The 20748-nt window shown below is 39.7% G+C and overlaps 1 protein-coding gene across 3 annotated transcripts in view; it reads left to right on the top strand.

Annotated features, from left to right (window-relative positions):
* The window catches only part of LOC111268915 (uncharacterized), a 24545-nt gene extending 4096 nt beyond the window's left edge, over nt 1-20449 (top strand). The window contains exons 4-20 of one of the 3 annotated variants that reach the window (XM_086971871.1): nt 1208-1375; nt 4634-4864; nt 6366-7925; nt 9620-9751; nt 9995-10120; nt 10457-10567; nt 10754-10828; nt 11108-11143; nt 12359-12430; nt 12526-12696; nt 14371-14496; nt 15301-15387; nt 15711-15776; nt 16166-16243; nt 16908-16997; nt 19031-19390; nt 20139-20449. In XM_086971871.1, coding sequence (XP_086827997.1) covers nt 1208-1375; nt 4634-4864; nt 6366-7925; nt 9620-9751; nt 9995-10120; nt 10457-10567; nt 10754-10828; nt 11108-11143; nt 12359-12430; nt 12526-12696; nt 14371-14496; nt 15301-15387; nt 15711-15776; nt 16166-16243; nt 16908-16997; nt 19031-19390; nt 20139-20299 — 3650 coding nt within the window. In that variant the 3' untranslated portion in view covers nt 20300-20449. Of the gene's footprint in view, nt 1-1207; nt 1376-4633; nt 4865-6365; nt 7926-9619; nt 9752-9994; nt 10121-10456; nt 10568-10753; nt 10829-11107; nt 11144-12340; nt 12431-12525; nt 12697-14370; nt 14497-15300; nt 15388-15710; nt 15777-16165; nt 16244-16907; nt 16998-19030; nt 19391-20138 lie in introns of all 3 variants that reach the window. The other 2 variants (XM_086971872.1, XM_022848154.2) reach the window with 2 other exon arrangements.
* The last annotated feature ends 299 nt before the right edge of the window (nt 20450-20748 follow it).

Genomic DNA, 20748 nt, shown 5'->3' with positions numbered 1-20748 from the left:
AACGGAAGAGGTTAGAGTTCCAAAGGAAGAGGTTAAAATTCCTAGAGAACGCAAAGAACGCAGAACTTCTCCAGAAGCCAAAGATGCAGGTAACTGTTCACAAAAGGTTACAATTTTGTTGTTCCTGTATACTGTAAACTTTAAACTTTTTTTCCATGACTTTACATTTATGTAGGGTTACATACCATTACATATCGTTAAGCTTGTCAAATGAAAACATTACAGTGGCAACACAGCCGGCGGAACTAGTCCATATTAGATAAAAAGCAAGCTAAATTCAAGTAAGTTAGCTCTAAATATAATTCTGAGTTGTTAGCCATTTTTAACTAAATACTCTTCAAAGTTAGCATAAGATCCTCTATTGTATCCGTATGAAATTTTGTTCCAAACATATTACTTGACCAATTTTTCGCGATGTTTCATTGTGTCTTTGCGCACTATTGTAGCAGAATTCATGAGGTATGCATGCTTGGCCTTGTACCTGCGTAAATTTGGCTGTTATCTCCGACGTTGTGGACACGTGCTATTTTTTCACTTAAGGAGGCGTGTTTACTTTACAAGCCAAGTCTTAGATGGCAAAGATGTCTCTCTGTGGATCACGTCGCGGTCGTTTTCCTTTAGTAGGTCATTTAAAAGTGGAAAATGTTAGTCTTGTGTGTATGAGAAATTGCTTTTGGGAGTACGCAAGCGCCCTCCGTTAAGTGAAATTTTACATGCTTGAAACTTTATTTTGGCATGCTTTGTTGTTACTTGACATTCAATATTTGTTTTTTAGATCGGCTTTATGTAAATGTTAAAACAAAATGAGGAAATAAGAATGATTCTTATTGGTAGCACACGAGGTTTACGTATGTGTACTATCATTGCCTATGATGCAAAAGAACTTGGCCGTATTTACGATCGATCGGTGTAGTAATAACATCGACATTTACAACGCAGGCTTTGCTATCGGCTGACCTTAGGTGAGAAACTCCTTAGTTTTTGGCTCGAGATTCGTAAAACACGCTTACGAAAGCCGTCTAGTGAGGACTGTATGTCCACAGATTTGTGGCCTGCACGTGTTCGTCATCTAAATCTAATTACTTCCTTCTGTGAGAGAATGTAATGCAATTTTTTTAAATTTGAAACAGCAAAACTAAAACGTACGAATCGGTAACCGTTAGTACGCCGCACAGACCACAAAATACTCCAGCGAATACAATTTCAGGCCCTCTGCCAGAATCAGTTGATGCTCCTGTATCTCCTTCTTCGACCACGGGATCTTCGGCAAGCTCAACTTCAAGTGTGGACACCGTATCTGGGTCAATGATGGAGACTTCCGTACAAAAAAAGCAGGAAATACCCGAATTAGCAAAGGATCGTTCTCAAGAAAGTAGTGAGTAAATGATTGGGCTGGTTTTGTTCTTAACCGCACTATTAATAGTCCGACGATAAATGGAAAGCCTACGCGTCTACTAACTCCAAAGTGAGTATGGAACGTTTACACGGATACTGGTTTTATATACTATATATAACCAGTGTCTAGTCCATTTTTGTTAAGGTTTGTAGATACTCGATGACGCGAAGGATGTGTCGATCGCAATAGCGACGATACCATCCACGAGAAAACATACGCCTAAATCAATAACAACTAACATATAAGAACTCACCGGTAAGGCAGTCGTAGACCGCTACTGTCAAGTTCCGTATTCGTTCAAAGACATCACTTGGGAGACAGCAAAACAACGTGAGAACGGTGGAAGTGTGCAGACTGTGCGAAATGTGACTGTTGCACGCAAGAGCTTGAGTAAACGATCTAATTCAAATATATTTTCAGCCTCCGAGCTTACTCATTCGGCACATACATCATATTTTAATTACTTCCTCCGTATATATAGTACGGCACCTAAATATACCGGTTATACAGGTATTCGCTACTTTTGGCAGCAAACAAAAGCCAATTTCTTCCACAGCAAAACAGTAAAATCACTATGGCGAACAACAGTGTGCCTGAAGACCTAACTACCTTTTTCAGCCGTTGCGCATTTACGTCCCAGTTTACAATTTTCAGCCATTTTTAGCTTTGATTTTTTTGGAATTTCTGACGGGGCTGTCAGTGTATATAATTTCATCAGAATTATGCGGTATATAGCGTAATTTAGCGACACGTCAACAAGGGTGCATCTGCCAGTATCGTTTGATGCAAGAAATAGTTTGCAGACATGCATAAGTCTGTAATCGTGGATAGTGGTTGTATAAATAAACACGACCGTCAGGAGTGACATTTCTAGCACGTGCAAAAACCTTTATATTATTGATTAAATACAATATTTAGAACGAAAGCAAAAGTCCCAATATGGGCGCCGTTTCCTAAATTATATATATATATATATATATATATATATATATATATTTTACTCGTAATGGCGCAAGAAAGTGACAGAAGGAGCTAACGTTATAAATGCTTGACCAAAAAGTGTTGCTTCCGACTCGAACTCTTGGTCGCATGTGTAGCGAGTACCTCTTGCAATCTACAAACCGCAAGGTCCATATGTATCTTATAGTATATGACAATTGCTCTTGGAGTATTCAAATATATGCTCATTACTTGGACATCTTCCACAGGGTCTATAAATTTGAGCGACGCCAGTTAATAGCATTATAACTTAAACGACTTCGAATATGTAACACGTTGCCGGTATTACAGTACAAACAGCTCGACCAGGTGGAAGTCGAAGCTCCAGCGCAGAATCGTCAAGTTCCGGAAGCACGGTAGAGAGCTCTTCCGGGGGCGTTCCAAAACCTTATAGAGCCACCGGTTTCTACGTTAAAAGGGATGCAAATATTTCGAGGGAAATTAAAGAGGTTAAGCCCGACGCTCAGGGTGGTCCAAAGACACAAAAAGAAAGTTAACCTGAAGTTGCCAAGGATAGGGATCGCCTTAGGAACCTCGATGAGAGATACGTTCTTAGTCACCTGCGCCTGCTGCTTGATATACGTACATAAAGTAATCAGATGACGGTATACGACTAAGGACGAATGCAGAAAGTGACTCGAAATTGTTGTTTCCGTTTCTATTAACGTAGATTTTCTTGTAGAACTGTAACCTTAAATTCGGCTATGATGGAATAATGTATAGGCGCTACCTACAAGGAATTAGAAATTTCATGTGATTATGTAGAACGTCCTTTACAACCGAAAGCGGCGCTGAGTCAATGCCTTTTATTTCCGCGGGAGATATCTTCATCCACGAGTCCGCTTTTTCCTTGTTTCTATTTTTCGTGTCTAGCAACAGACGACAACAAGTCGAGTAAGATTTTCAAAGCGCTATGCTTTAGATTTGCCGAGGTTATTCCTGATTCGTCAGCAAAAGCTGACGACGCAGCTGCCAACCTCGCAAATCAGTAGAGGTTACTGAATGAGAACGCCAGGAAGGTATCTAGAACAGGCACGGCATTATGTAGATGGTGTACACGCATTTTCTAGTGCGTTTCTATCAGCAAGAGTGCAGCCATATTGGTACAAATCTCAGTTCGAAAAAAGCTATCAACCGGGAAAATGAGTAATGAAAAAATAAGGGAAAGATTAATCGCTGCCAATATGGCTGCCGTGCTGTTTCTTAAAAAACATATGTCGATCTCGGATAGATTTCTAATAAGGACAAGTTATTGATGCTATATTTCAAGTTATTGGCTTACATAGATACCATTAAGTAAAAACAAACTATCGAAAACGACTGTTGTACTAGCAGGAAGAGATTATCACTAGGAAGAGGGGAGCCTCAAGTGCCGCTAGTAAGTTGTCTAACAACTCAACAGCTTACTAGCGGCAATTGTTTAAATATACAGGATAGGGTTATTATTGTCGGATCACATAATCGCTTTCTCACGTCACACACAAAACTACACAGTAGAATCGTTTTTATACGTATGATTTAAATTTTTTTCACAAATAAGTTTTTTAAGCAAAAAAAGTTGGAAACATAATCGAATAACCGCAAGTACGAAATTATTTTTTGGTTCAGATTATTCTCCGATCACGATAACGCAATATTTCTTCTCTGTCGACGTTATGTATATATTCGTAGCATCTAAAGTTGACTATTTTCAAAAGAACTAGTTATGGTTTCTCAGTCTGCGTGGGCTTATTATGGCCGATCGAATTTGTACCATCATCATGGTGCTACAGACGTTTCCGTTGATGACCATATTTTAGTTTATTGTTAGCGAAATTTGTAGGTCGAAAATGGTACAGATATTGGAACATGGCGGCGGCAAAGAAGTGGACGAGAGACATACACCATGAGTGCGCCTTATTTTTTTTTTAACTGTGGACATTTTGTGGCGATTCAGAAAATATGAGCTTCCTCGAAGGCAAACAAATGGATGTTTTTATCGGTCTCGACGTAATTTGTACCTGTTATTGAAATAGTTTCATGTACTTGGATAACTGGTTGCAAGTTCGACACTTTTGCTTGTAGTTTCCAAATCGCAAGGTCCATCTGTATCTAGTAATATATACGGACGATTGTTCATAAATATCTTGCATATCCTGCTTGGACATCTTCCACACATCCAGTTGACGCCAATTAGTACGGTTATTACCTAAATGATTATAGAATTTTCAAATATATAACACGTTGCCGGTATTGCAGTAAGAGCAGCCCGACCAGGTGAAAGTCAAGGTTCCAGTACGGAATCGGCAAGCTTGAAAGAGCCTTCTTCCGGAGGCGCTCCGAAGACTTACAAAACCCGTTTCTACGGTAAACAAGATATTAAGGGTATTCCAAGGGAAATTAAGGATATTAAGCCTGACACTTTGGGTGGTCTAAAGGGAACAAAAGAAGGTAAAGTTGCAAAGGATAAGGATCGTCCCGGGAAAGTCGGTGAGAGATATGTTTCTATTCACTTCTCTGCTGCCTTATGTATTTACATAAGGCAACCAAAATGCTAGTATATGCTTAAGAACGAATGCAGAAAGTATGGACTTTGCCTTCGATGTTATTGGTCCCGCTGCTATTAACGTAGATTTTCTTTGGGATAATGTAGACTCCGGTGTACTTATAAATTATGTGAAAATCAAACATTTTCTACAACGAAAGGCGCTCTTCCAGATCTGCGTCAGTGCGTTTTAATCCTGTAGCAAGCCTCTTTTGGTCATAAATACGCCCTTCCGTTGTTTATAGTATTCGTATCTAGCAATTGAGCAGTGTTCCAAAGCGCTGTGCTTTTTGATATGGCCGGCCATTCCTACATCTTCACGACGTAGGAGCTGTCGGTATTACGAGATTAACTCGAAACGCTAGCAAATTATCCCAGTACGTTTTCTTCGATTTCTCCGTTCTGTCGAACGACTTTGGAACGTGGCAAAAAAATTCACCAATCGGATATGCCCAATACGGAAATCTTCGTGGTATTCCCATATATTGAGTTGATTAATACATTGGTTACAGTAACGCGTTCTTTACACTCATTTATTGCAAATACATTTATTCGTTTATATATTTAGTTATTTTTGTCGTTTTCTTACTTTCTGCGGGCTTATGCCCGGTTCGATGTACCCTGAATCATCACAACGAGACGATCGTTTGACGCCCATATTTTTACTGTAAATACAGCGCGAATTACTATTATTATTATTATAAGAAAAACCTATGTACAGATTCTTACATGTAATGGCTGGGAAGAGTGGGTAAGGGTGGACGGGAGACAAACACCGCTTGCCTCTAATTTTTTTAAGCGACTAAAGATAGACTTGTCGGAGTAATCAGTGGACGTCTTGCGGCGACGAAATGGGCTTAAAATACACGTATTTTCTAACCTAAGGCAGTAAAGTAAGAGGTGACAATCTTAATTACGTCTGGCATGGCTTCCTTTGCTCATATGGAGCACCAGCCGATATGAAGGGGTAGTACGTAAGAGTAAAAATTTGCTCGCCCGACTAAATAAAAATTCACTGAATACGAATCGAATTCTATTTCTCCTTCTAAATCGAAACTGATACAAGCGATCAACTATTGTATCTTCGATATCTATGATATAGAAAATTGTTAGCTGTCTGAACTCAGGCTGTCGAGAGCCAAGTTAGCGTGCGTAGCGTATCAGTATTTTGTTGAAGCCGGTGGACATGAACGGGTTATCTACTTCGGCCCTATGGTGGCGAAGGGGATGCTGAATTAAATAGTTTTTTTTTTTAAAGAGTGTTAATGTTAATGAGTAATTTTCTTTGTTATGTGTTCTCCCGTCCCTTCTCCCTCCTCGACCTGATTATCGTCACTAAACTTTTATTAATAAGAAAATTATGCTATACATCAGATAACCAGGTGTTAAGCCTTGTTGACGAATAAATTACATTTGGTACCATTTTGGTGTTACCAAATGAGGTAGTCGATGAACGCGTTTCAAGCGGCAAGGTGTCGGTTGTAGCAGATGCAAGACTGAATACTCATACAGGGCCGAGGAAGCAGGAGCTTGCGGGCCGCACGGCCGGACAGCCGAAAGAGGCCGACAAGTCTACCGCGACTGGTCGAAGGGTCAAAGCTCCTGAGCCGTCATTCATATCCAGTAGCCTAAAAAGATCGAGCAGTTTAAAGACGCCAGAGACGTGGGAGATAGACAAATTAAAAGAGCCACAGCAAACTTATAGACCGAACAAACAAAAACTGGACAGCGCTAGAAAGCAAGGTAAAGATAAGCCCGACAACGCAGGTAAGGCATGTAAACAGGGTAAAGGCAAACCAAATCGTAGCGGTAACGCGGGTAAAGAAACGTCTAATCATTCAGACAGAGCAAGTGTTTCTACTAGCTCAAATAAGTCGCAGTCGAAGACATCAGACGGAGCTGAAAAAGCAAATAAAGATAAACCAGATCGAGTCGACAAACAACCGAAGAATAAACTTAGTACCTTGGATGAGCTGGAAAGCTCTAAATGCTCGGATACGTCCGAAAAGTCAACCCAAACTACTAAACCGAAGAAACTAGGCCAAACCGGTAAACTTGGTGAAAAGTCTGGCTCTTTTGGTAGCTTGAAAAATTATTTAGGTACGTCCAAGACACCCATCGGTAAAATGGCCAAGAATACGTCGGGTCGACCCAAAATAAAAGACAGATCAGAAACGCCTAGCAGCAGCTTTGATATGTCAGAATCACCGAATACGGTTGATACTTTAGATAAGCAAAAGGGTAGCCGACCCAGTAAGACACACCAGGAGACAGCTAATCTTTCGGCCGACAACCCTCTCAAAAATAAACCACATAAAACCATCAAAATCGCAAAGCTTGGCAGTTCAGATGAAGCAGAGTTGCCATCCAGTTCCGAAAAGTCGCGACTGTATATTAGCTCGAGCATCACAAACCAAGATGCAAAAAAAGGTCGGGTCCATAAGCCGATAGGAAGGCATGACGATGGAGGAAAAGTGAAAGAGATAGGTAAACGTGAGAACGAAAAGCTGGATTTAACTGGCGAGGAGAAAACCGCAAGATCTGATGAAAACGGTAAACCGACTAAGTTACACAGATTTGCTTTATCTACAAGCTCGGAAACCTTAGAACCCACAAGCACGTCCGACGTATGTAAAATGCTAAGGTCAGACCGCGATCGTAATTATCGTAAATCCTTCCTATCCAGCAGAGAAGATGGAGACGAGAAATCGAGGCAAAGGAAGAGAAAAAATGAAAAGATGTTCAAGGTCGACAATCATCGTACCCCGATCCAGTATATTGATGTCGGAAGAGTAGAAACCACAAAACCAAAACGGCATAACCGGAAACTTGGAAGACCTCCCACTTATCACAAGTATACCACGAAGCCACCGCGTTCCCATACTATGTCACCGTTAGTACATCACCCTTCGTACAATCTAAAAGAAGACAGTCTATCACCGCCTCGAACTGGTCGCCAACGGGGTAAAGTAGGTCAACCGAAAGGAGCCGGAATTTCACAAAGCGGTGTGTAACCATTCGATGGGTTCGATTTGCTTGGAAACGACATGCTAGAAAACATTGATAGTTTTTTTTCCGTACGTCGCTATTGCGGCAAGCAAGCGTGGATGGCCTTGTTTGGGGGGAGGCTAACTGTAGGCAGACGATTCAGTCAGTAGTTGAGGAGGGCGGGGTATGGCCGAAAGAGGCATCAGACTAAATGTACGTTTATATTATATATATATATATATATATTAATACATGTTAATAATAACATGTGACATCTTAGCTAAGGCGATAACGGTTTAATCTAATTGAAATACTAATGACTGTTTATGGCGGAAATCAGCGAGATCGTTTGGGCTCAATTAAGATATGCTTTGAGAAAAGTGTATACGTTTTAGCGAAGCTTTGCGGTATCAGAAATTTTTCAAAAGAACGTAATGGGCGTGTGTGTGAAGTGTCGGGGTTCAAAAAGGATTTGCTAAGGACTCCGCCAACAACTAGAACGGTTTTTCTGTGCAGACTAAGGATTTAAGTTTTAATAACGTCTCCTCGTACGTTTGATTTCTCTCTACCATTGAATTAGGAATCGCGAAACAGGAAGGTCAAAGCAATGGCTTGGACACAATCCGACCTGTTGGTTGGCCTCTCCTTTATCAACGCGGCAAGCGAGAGCAATCAATGCACGAACGTGAAGTGCCGCACGTATTTGTTTATACAAATACTATCTGGTCCCTAAAATTACACTTAAAATAAGCTGCGGCGGAAATACTGCTAGCGGAAGCATTTTGATTACAGCCGCAAAGAAAATCGACCGTACAACCTTAAGTACTTAGGCTTTTTCCTAGTTTTCCAATACGAAATTGTAAATCGTCGTATTTGTCAACCTAGGTATTATTAACGAAGTTTCGCAGCGAAAGAGATGTTCGACCTGTGAAACTGACGTGCTCCTCATTGTGATATTGAGGCGGAAAATATTCGAAAAACTCAAGAAACAAAGTTCCATAAGCATAAACTCGTATGCTACCTATAAATATAGTTCCTCCGCTAACATGAACACGGTATTAGATGCCAACCTAATAAGTAAGAATGCACCGAAATAGGCTTGATGTTGGGTAAGAAGTATCTACAATTTGCTCCGAAATCAAACAAAATAAAACAGCAGCTGAAGGATAATGCATTTTAAGCTACTTTTGTCGTTTACTAGGAATTTTTTTTGCCTAACGAAGTTTCCGCTGACCCTGATCGAAGCTTGCGTTCCTCTTCTCTTGTTATAGATAGCTATTGTTTGGTGGAAACGGTCTGCAGGTCTGCTAAACTGTAATTTAAAATGCAAACGGTAGTTGGGCCTATTCAAGTCCTTTATTCGGGCTAATCAGTGTCAGGGACATCGTTCCAAATCCATTTCTGTCCGCATTTCCTACACTCGTGCAGATCAAGCAGTGACTACATTTTTTTTGCATCTTCACTTTCTGTCACTATGGCAAAAGCCTATATCGCAATTATACACTCGATACGTGGCAAAAATATTACTTAGTGGAGTGAAAAGAGGTGAAGAAAGTTTGAACTGGGTTAATAGTGGAATGAAAAGAAATGAAGGAAGTTTGAACTGGGTTGTCGATGGCCTTCACGCTTTGCTTGTCGTTGTTACTGGAATCGGCGGCGGTTAGTATGCTTTTTAGAACTAGGCTACATATTGTCACGGTTTTTTCTTTTAGGCCAATCTGCAGAATCAGAAAAGCCTGCTGCACCTCAGGGCGTACCTTCTTCCTCGCAGCCTAAGCAGGAAGGTGGCGCGGTCCAAAAGACCACAGCTTTGTCGGGAGTCCGCGGCCGTAAAAAGCCTGATGGTAGGTGTCGGAATCGCCAGTCCCTTTTGATATAAGTCAACCATAAAGAAAACCGATGGGTATTCACCTGGTTGGCTTGTTCATAGGAATATTGGTGTATGCTATTAAGTTCAGTACTCTGTGAAGAGCGTCGTGTGAAGTTTTCGTGTTGTATGAATATATATGATGAACTAATTACAATGTAGCTTTTATACTGCAGATTTGATTTTTTCAGCTCATTAGCACAGTCGATTACGTTTTCAGATCAGTTCGGTAAAGTCCATCTGGGAGACTCACAATTGAAGTCGCGCTCGGGCGCTTCAAGTGACTCAAGCAGTTCAGGCTCTGGTATTGATACGCGTTTGACTTCAATTACGGGTGGAATCATAAGTAGGGCAAACGAAATATTAATGTGTTCATTAGATAAGTACAGTATACCAATCCACTTTCTGACACCAATTTCAGAGTCAAACTTACTTGTTTCTAGTTGATGCTTGCTTTATCCATCATTCCAAGTAAAAGATTGTCCATAGACCCACGTTTGGCTACTACGGTCAATAAGAATAGTTACGCGGAAGTGGGTGTAGCTGTTTTAACCGGACCATTTGGGACAGTCCGTTTGAAATTTTGTATTCATTGAGTTGAGTCATTTTTTAGCCATTGGGCGTTTACCAGCAAAAACTATGACGAAATATTAACCAATGTTAATTCCCAGAATTTTTTCAGCGTTGTGTGGTGAGTTTATCGTTCGCTGCTTTTCGAGAGCAAAACCAGTTATTGATTCGTGTGCACAGTCAGTGGATACTATACTCCTAACATTGGCAAGATACCTTCAACGTAATTAACCCATTTGTTCTAGACATTTTCTCTCTAATTTCAAACAATTCAAGTCAAGCTAGCTACTTTACAATTCGAGGAAACAGCTTAGCGCTCTTAGCGAATTGTTGTTATTGAAATCACAAAAGAAATAATGGTCAGTGCAGCTACTCTAGCTAACGTTACCTTTGCGTCTGCGGCATTCAGAGGAGACCCGGGACAATCGAAAGCTTATGCAAAAAGTCGGTACCATTTCAAAAAGAGCTGGAAAGTCATCGTCAGGTTTGTTTACTAATCTTTTTCATCCTTTACGTCCATGAAAGGGCTGTCGATCGAGCTAGTCGTTACTACTGGGGTTCTACGGGCAATTGCGTTTAGTCATACATTGACCGTAAGAGTCTAGCTGTTCTGGGAACTCGTCACGAGTTCCCAAAACGGCTAGCGTACCTTACTATGAAAATGTACGTTTTCGAATGAATCTATAGATTGTTAACTATTATCTACTGCGCAACCCAATACAACAATTTGTCTTCTTACACAATTAATCATAATTTTTTTTAGACTTGAAGGACAGCCGGGGGAAACACAAGCTTGAAGGTAAGTACTAAATAACGGCTTTGTATGCAATGACTTTGCCTTAACCTCATCCGTGGCTATTTTTGCAAACGATTACTACTGCGCTTGCCTTATTCCGTGGTGTGACTAGGAGATGGTATGGTCGTTGCCTTGAATTTTCAAAAAAATTATTCAAAAAAACGTAATTACGTGCCACAAACAGAGGCTATACGGCCAATGGCGTAACTAGAAATCGCATCACCTCGTTCCGTTCTCAGTAGGAAGCAATCATAAATATTTCCTATGTACGAGTCGATGTCTTTTTGCCCTAATTGTTGTTACAATTGAAATGGAAAACAAGAATTTTTCATTTCAATTCATTCGCGCGTAAGGCTTTTCGTTGTACCTTTGCCAAACCGAACATTTCTTTCAGCAAGTTTTCAAAATTGACGTACCAGTAACTTGCCTATCGCACAGATCAGTCGTATGAGCATGACAAGTACCAAGAACGGTCCTAATTACGGTAAATAAACCGAGCACGTTTGGCGCACATGCAAAAAGTCCGCAGAGGCAAGATTTCGCAGTCATCAAAAAGCTAGATACCGAACATCATTTTGCCCGAAAATTAGTACGTCCAAATTTCGGAGCTGAGAACTCGGTGCCGCAGTACCCTTACCCCATATATATATATATATATATAATATATATACATATATATAACGCGTAATGTTACGAATGAAACGAACGTGATGTATGTCAGGGTTGAACATTTTATTCGTAGCCTTTATTCTACCACCCTGTAGTTCATGATGAGGTTCTTTTAATAATTCCCAAAGTAGTTCCAACTTCCACGTCGACATTGTGCAGCAAGAAACCGTATCAGAACTCACTTTACACTCTTGAATCAACCAGTCGACTTTTCTCTGGAATTTCGACTTTGTGGTCGTAGCTTAAAATTCAGCCGAAACAAACTCTACAGTTTTTTCGAAGTAACGTAAGGTACCTATGGAAAACCACCTATTCAGAGAAAAGTTCAACTAACAAGCAAAGCCTCACCCGCGGACCCTCCAGAATGAGCATCAACCACCCCATACCAGCTGAGGGTAACGATAAAAATCGCCTTCTCAATGCAATATGTAATAGATAGATGGATGTATATACAAATACGTATACTCATTGTGAGACTATTATTGGTTAAGTAGTTCTTAACATCCATTGTTTTCCTTGATGCTTGGTGAGATTTGGCTGTTGTTACAGACAAACTTGGGCGAGCAGTTCCTCCTAAAAAACCGACGAGATCGCCTAGCAAGGAAGGCAACGTAAAGCGCGGTACGTGTCCACCTTAATCGCTAGTCGAGTCATTGTCAAGGATTAAAATGTACGAATCTGTATGACGTGATCGGTCCCGTGTTTGTAAATTGCAGGTTATATTGCTACAGGCAGGATTCAACAACTTTTGCAGAAGACAACCGATCGTTCTCGGCCACGAGTTAAACTTCCTGGTCCTTTCCAGTCGAGCTCTAACTCGTCAGGTTCGTTCGGCTCGACTTCAAAGCCGGCGAAATCGAAATCGAGCAAAAAATTCAAAAAACCTGGTATTCTTGCCACTAATTACATTCACTTGATTAGCTATTAATTAATATTTAATTAAAAACTATGTCAGTATGCTTCGGTAACTAAGATTAACGAACTGGGCCCAGAACCATGAAACGTTTTGTACCTTTGTATTATCATTGCAGCATAATCAACCGGACATTGCAAGGATTTCCATTGAGTGGACAAAAAACCGCATTGAAATCTTTAGTTTAGCTAATATTAGCCACGCAATAAGCGGCTATACTACATAAAGGAGCCGGTAGATGTGTATATTGGTTCCATTTTTTCGATCGATAACCTGTGGTGTTCGGGTGAAAGAAAAACTAAATTAGCGAAGTCAGGGAATTCAGCATAGGTTCAAACATGACCCGGCGAGATCTACCGAGAGACATACAGCGGATGTACGAGAATTTTCTATCGAAACCCTCACAATTTTTTGCCAGATAGCCAAAAATGGGCTCTGGCATTCTCATCGTGAAAAGACTGTTTATTGATTCGGTCATTTTTTTCAACAACACGCTCCAATCTTGATAGTTGATGACAGTATAGTTTCAATCACGCCAAACACAGGCATCAGCTTTTTTCGCGTCGGTCTGGGCTTTTCCACAGATCATAAAGCATTTTTTTTCATTTTTTTTATGTTTACATTATTGTCCCAAAAAAGATAAAACAAATGTTTGATCGCGCGAGATCAACCGCTATACAAATAAGTCGATTTCGTTGCGTGTCTGTTCCATCTGCAGACGGAAAGCCGCATCAAATGAGGTTTAATTTTATTTTCATCATTTTTTTTTATTAAAAAAACCAGCATTAAAAAGCACCCCAGCATTTTTTTGTAGCCAGGCTTCCTTAGTTTGGTGATGTATGTATAGTTCCTTGGCAATATCATAGGTACCCACGTGCCGTCCGACACGACGGTAGGTATCTATGGTCGCTGTCGAAATAATAACTTTTTCTAGGATTCGGAAAGCGACATAATTATCTTTGGGCCGCTTCTGTGTTATATATATATATGTATATATATTTCTGTATATATCTATTTTGTTTTTGTGTTTATGGTTAACATGTGTTATCGGAAGAAACGGCCCAGTGTTAATCATAAACACGATTTTCATTATCAAACATTTTCATGAACAGAATTTGTCCTTTTGTGATAAAATCATTAATATTTTGATTTTATCACATCACACGTAATACAACACACACACATCATCACCCATATAAAAAAAAAGCAAAAGGACAGATTGCGAAACACCAAATCTCAGCATCTAAATGACACAAATGCTGATGCGACCCATATCCCGGTAAAGGTAATAAATTAGCTAAGAGTAATAGCAAGAGAAAGCCATTGGAAAGGCAACTGAGCTGGAACTGGGTGTGACCAATCGTTAAATATTCCTGTATTTGCATACTGACTGAACCACAGACAAATGTCCCTAGTTCCGGATTGCTTGCTTTTGCTATCATTTGGAAACTGGGTTGAAAGTTCGCGTATGATTTGTTGCGTAATACAAACTTTTCCGAGGGCATTCCAGATAGAATGGCCATCAAGCTCAAAAAAGGTATTACATGCTGTAAGATAATGATACAACCACCTCTTAGAATTGCACATTTGGATTCCTCTCACAATTATATTGTGACACATAATCAAATGTATTTATTCGTGTTTCTAGAGAAACAAGCCTCGGAGGTTGCCAAAGGCAAACGTGCAGGTCCAGTGCCCCAGGGCTCTGTCAAAGGCTCACGTATCAACGACACTGCAAAAAAACCAACTGAACCCAGTTTAACTGGTACACATAGTAAGATCTTGATATAGATGAATGGCGTTGATCGTTTGTAGAAAATTGTTCTTTCTGGTAAATAGAAAAATTCGCATATGTTTATGACAACGAATGTACTGTGTACCTGGTTATTTCTTCAAGAGTTTGTTTATCGGATATATATATATATATATATATATATATAGCATAGACGTGAAATGAAATGCCATTACGGCTTATTTAGGCTGAGTACCTATGAAAACATTCTGAAACGAAAATTAGGTCATCTCTAATCCTATTTCATGAACGTTCCCGGTAGGATAGGTAAATAGGTTTTGACAACCTATTTAGTCCGTACCGGGAATCTTGCATGCGTTGTCGTTCACTTTAATAACGGTCTCTAGACTACGGGTATTACGAAGTAAGTTCATTTAAAATTGAGATTAAAAACCTAATTTTTTCAAATGAATGTTTTCTTTCAAAAAACCCACGGTAAATTGTTTTATATTCTTAGCTTTTATTAACGTGGTAGAACATCTCAAGCGTCGCGCTCAGATCGGTTCCGTACGCTTCACTAAGCTTCCCGTTTATCGCCTTAATGATGCTACTGTTCTTCAGGCGTATTAACTATTGAAATACTATTGGCGAAATTTTAAAGAAAACCCACAATAAATGCAATAATAAAATAAGCAATTTTTCAACGTCGAACGAGGCTTTATAAATTTATAATGTTTCGTTATCAGGACAGACCTGAAATAAGCGACCGTTTGGATGTCCCTCCACAACGTGAAGTGCAAGATATTGGAGTTTGAGAAAAATATAATTACATTTTGGTCTTTGCAGTTCAAGATGGTAGCCCTGTCCGAGGGCCGAAACCCAAAAGCGTTATGATAGATAAAGGCCTGAAAATCGGTGTTTCATCTGAAAAACGTAAGGCTTTATAAATAATTCATATGATTGCTTTGATGTTCTTCATTAATGTATGTAACATAAACACATTGTTCTAACAGATTTCTCCATATCCGAGCACAAACACTAGCACAGAATTGCTTGCAGACGCAGTATTTCATATAGATTTCGCTCTCCACTCCCTCGATCGTATTCCAGCCAGCGATTTCGTTTGTCAGCCCAGCCTGTCAGCTTCAAAATAAGCACTATTCTGACTTAGAAGCAGATGATCATAGTCCGACTATAGGTAACAATTTTCGATAGCGATCTTTCCGTAAAGCTATCGCCTGTATGATTTATTTCAGCCCTGGAAAAGCGACAGGCGCCAGAGTTAGGAAAACAAATCGAGCCACTTCCATCCAGGCCATCAGGTATCTATACCTGAAATTTATTCCTTTAACGAAATAACACAAACGTAGAGCATACGCACACCCCCTTACAAACTACAAATATTTACTTCTAGTAGTGGCATTGCTTCAAACGGGGGGCTCCAGCATAAACGTTTAGCAGGCAAGCATACTGTCACCACTGCATCAGTAAAGGGATTGTTGTTATCTGGTGACCCACTTTGACCAAAACTATTCGCTACAACCGAATATATCACCATTCGTACCGGCGATCATGTTTTACAAGAAGCCGTTCAAACGTTTGCTGATAGTACCAGCAGACGGACCAAGGCTGTTGTTACCCGTATGCACTAGCTTTAGTTAATCGGAATATGCTGTAATACTGTTGTTTATTTATGTTCAAATACGAGCAGGAAAATCACCAGTAGAACCAAATACCGGAAAAGGGAAAAAAATAAATAAAGGCCTCGCAAACGACACAGCTCTCTCAGGTATTTGTTTAGGTTATTTGGTTTATATATATAGATATTCATTATAATATATTGTTTAATACAATTCTACTATATATACCATGCTATAATACTATATTCATACCATGCTACAAAAACGAATTTCTTATTTGAATTGGTTGAACGTTGGGTGTGAGAGATCTCAATGTAAGAAAACAATGTTTGTCTTTATAGGCTAAAATACAAAGTAACATTTGATCAATAGCTCAAGTAGACAGTGGATATCGTAAAACACCATTTTTGCCATTTACCAATATAACAGTGCCTTATCTGTCTATTCAGATGACAACCGTTTATTGCCGCTTGCATTGCTGACCGTTCACTGGTTAAAGAAACATAAATTATATGCCAATGAGTGGCCGAGTTGTCGTACGACCTAGATCCAACCATTTATAGAAGTCTTTTACTTCAAAATTGTCGCCAAATGTAACAACCCAAATTGTGGGTCGAAGAAAGTGTTTACGGAATGTATAGCCGTCGTTGTCTACCTTGCTTCATGTCTAGACAGAGCAGTTTTGCCAGACAATACTATTAATGATTGTGTAGTAGCCACTATTTTGTTAATACTTATTAGCTTTATGCACAAAATAGGCTGTTTCCGAGGATTGGCAACCTGGGTCCTAATAAAAATCAAATATATTTTCAGTAACTCTCCCTGGTCACGATAGGGGGTTCAGCCGACCCGGCGACAGCCTTAAGCAGTCGATAGAGTCACCGCCCGCAACCTCACCCCCAGGTAAGCTTTCTTTTTAATCATTAGATCTTTGTACAATGTTTTATATTGTTTATACTTCCTAAATTAATCATTGAGGTTAGAGAAAATTTCTGCAGTTTGCCCCTCGACAGAATGCCAAACACTGGCGCAATGAGGTCGCCCGAAATCCTATAAAAAAAATTTATAAAATTGCACCAATTTAATTGTGCAGATTTATATAACTAAACATGAGCTAGTGCATCGTGGGCTAAAACCAGCCCAAACATTCGGCATTATGCGTGATTATTTAAATAATGCTTACTGGTAGACTGTTATGACAGAGTAGACTTTAGTATACAATGGTTACAGAGAACTTGACCATTAAGCAGCCACTTCGCTACCCTCTTCGGGCTAATACCCCCTAAACCATGCAAGTCATATCCTTTTTAGGATCGAGAATCCTTCGTTTGTCATCGAAAGCCATTGAGCAGAAGTTTGGAATAGAAGTCTCGACAAAGCGACAACGGCAGCTAATTAGTCTTATTGCTAATATAACAACAACCTCAAGGGTATTTGAAGAGGGACAATAGGTAGGAAAAATTGCAGCCGAGTCGTACAGATTATTTTTTGTAAGTATATATTTATTTCTTGGTATATAGTATTTGCTGTTGCGGGTTAATATGCCACGTATACAGACAGGACTGGTAAGGCCATTAACTAGTTCACGATCGTAGTCGAATCCCAGGGTTCACCATGTATAGGGCAATCGAATCTTTGTATACGATTGTCGACGTATTAAAATTACGCTTATAGCCTATGTACAAGAACTACTATAAATATGGTAGGCTTTCCGCCGGTCAGGTGTTCCTGCCCACATGATCAGATTATGGCGCATTGAATCCTGTAGGGTACCACTGACATTGTTTTAGCATCGTGGATGTTTATTCTTTCCTAGACTAACACTACGATGTATTCTGTTATATGTGATAGATCTAACATTATACATGTTTAGCGTTAGGATACTATAACGCGGTACATGGCAAGTCAATGTAACGTATATACAGTATACAGGTTGACGTGATTTTTCTTATTATTTTTATTTAATATTTGAATCTAGAGCATTTCTTATTTTATTGATAGTCAAAAGGAAGCTTACCGATTTGCTTGGGACCTATCAGATAAGGAGGCGCTCTCCTTGGAGTTACTGAATCGTGCAAATCTAAACGGGTTGTACAGTATGTGATTCTCTCTCTCTCTCTCTATATATATATATATATATATATATATATAGATGTGACTCGGCGAGAAGTTTTCATTTAAATTCCCTACAAACGCGAAATTAGGCGCACTGGTAGTTTGCTATAGTTACTAGATTATGTTAAAAAGTAATAATAATATATGGATTATACCACTTTTTATATAATTGTGTATATAGCAATTATATCTGATGGCGTTTCCTTTTAACGTAGTTCCAAGTATGCTTAAGTTACGCTGTAACTTCTGTAACAGCGTATTTTTTTCGAGTTGTTCGTCGATAGCTTCACTTCAGCGAATGCTTTTAATTAAAGGTCAGAGTACCCAACATATTAAGCTCTAGCTGGTATTTTCAATAACAGTGCACTACTTCGATTTTGTCACAATTGCTCACATTATTCAGTGCGTTCTATAGAAAAGATGTTGAACACCAACATTTCAATTGTGAGGCCAATTTTTTTGTACTGTAAAATTGTAAATGTACGAGAAATCACGGCGAGTTACCTTGTCCAAAGTTCAATATCATGCTGACCAGCCCTGCTTATTTTTATTAGATTAACTGTTGCGCATTATTAAAATTATTATATTGAGTTTAATTTTTAATAGGGAAGAAATACAGTTTACATTAATTATAAGAAGAGAGACATGCTCATGAAGTGCTAGCGTCTGCTGCTTATCCGGTTGGGCTCAGTCTGCGATACATGGGTCTTTTTATTTTCATGCTAGTCGCCGGAACAGCCCAGTTGCGTCCGATGCTTAGGAAAATCCAGTTGTAGTGTTTGATGAAACTTGAAACAATTATTCGCTTTAACTGATTGCAGCTGAAGTGAGGCATCAAGGAAGTTTTCACGTTCCTGTGGATCCTACATCTACCGACCCAAGGAGTACGACAACGTCATCTCAAGTCCTCGAAGGCAGACCCAAAACCCGTAAGCTTTCGGAAAGCTCCGGAGGGCCTATCGGTGATCACACGAAGAATCTTTGTTTACAGATACTTCAGGAACTCAGCCAGAACGGAGGTGAACGAGAAAAGCATTTACGACCATTGCTTGAAAAACTGCAGCGCGGGATCCCACTTAATTCGGTCGAAAAAGCGGTCATCAATAGATACATTAACGCGGAGCAGGACAGGAAAAAACAATTCTCTTTATTTGAGCAATTCAAGAAATCAAGATCAAGTGGTACATCATAATGATTGGTTTCTCCACTCTACCCCATTGTTTTCCCCCCATTGTTTTCCTTCTTTTGGATCTACATTTTTTTCCACAGGGCAATGACAATGGGCGCCTGACGTTCGTGCATTCAGGGCACTTTTTTACTACATAGAATGGCGTATGATACAAATGAGGTCCGGGTCGAGGTGAGGCTGGAATAGCCTATAACGTGGAATTCACGCAATTATGGCTTTTGATACTCCTTGCAACCCATACAGGAGAAAGTAAAATTGTTTTGGTCGTGCAAAGGGGGCCGTTAATTAAGAAATTCTCGATTTATGTGCATTTTCTTGGGCACGAACTAGGGCACGAACCAAAGTCGATTTTGAAGATTTAGATTCCTATGATGGCATAAATGTGTTAATTTTTTTGAGGCAATTAAAAACACGTCTGACAACCCTCGGCCCTGGTCTTTATCTATCCCCGTTGCGGTTCAAGCGCGACTCACGTGTTATTCACACCGGACAAATACGCCTCCTTTCGTAGTACAAATAAAGCATGAGTTGCCCTCTTAAATTCCTGGTAAATGGATAACCAAAGCTTCATAGTGGTACTTTATTGGTGAGAGAGCGTATTCTATTTCGATGACCTTGTTTTTTGAAGAAACCTTAACAAGCTGAGGGATTCGACAAGCGTCTTTTTTCATTCCCTCAATGAACATCCGGTGCTAAAAAAAGCTTTCTCTCTGCGTTTTTTTTTCTTGTAAACTATTTAGCACCTGGGACCGCGCGCGCACGTCGAAGATACAAGGAAAACTGGTTAATGGAATATAATTACGGTCACCTCCCGCCATTCACCGTGTTCATCTTATTGCTTGTCGCCATTATCTTACATATTGTTCGGATACAGCTTCCCGAAATCGCCGATTACTATTGAGCTTTCTGAGATTTTTAAGTGGAAAAACCCTCAAAACCGGGCACCCGTTTGAGACGTGCATTGTCACAAGGCTACGGAATATACGTGCTTAATATTATAACACTATAATTACTAATAAAATCAAAGTATTCACCAGAAAGCACCGTTAAAGTCTGGGTCAACTGTTCTCTGAGGAGGAAGAATGTACACATAAGAGCATACATACAATCACTGATTCACAGACGTCTTTAATTGCCTGAATGATTCTTTTAGCAGCAAAACTTACCACTTATCCTTATACGAATCCGTATGAATACAGCCGACAGTGACTTAGTATGATGGTAATATACTGGCCTTTATTGTTTCTTGATTAGGTTCTTTTGGAAAATTACTTAGTCTGACTGTAAGGATAATCTTACAATCGTCTTAAATGAAAAAAATAGTTCTGTTCGGAAAGCAAAAGTAAACAT

The sequence above is a fragment of the Varroa jacobsoni genome, unplaced genomic scaffold, assembly GCF_002532875.2.
Source record: "Varroa jacobsoni isolate VJ856 unplaced genomic scaffold, vjacob_1.0 scaffold_1330, whole genome shotgun sequence".
Classification (NCBI taxonomy): Eukaryota; Metazoa; Arthropoda; class Arachnida; order Mesostigmata; family Varroidae; genus Varroa; species Varroa jacobsoni.
The sequence above is the reverse complement of the archived record's forward strand: the minus strand, read 5'-3'. Positions and strand labels throughout refer to the sequence as shown.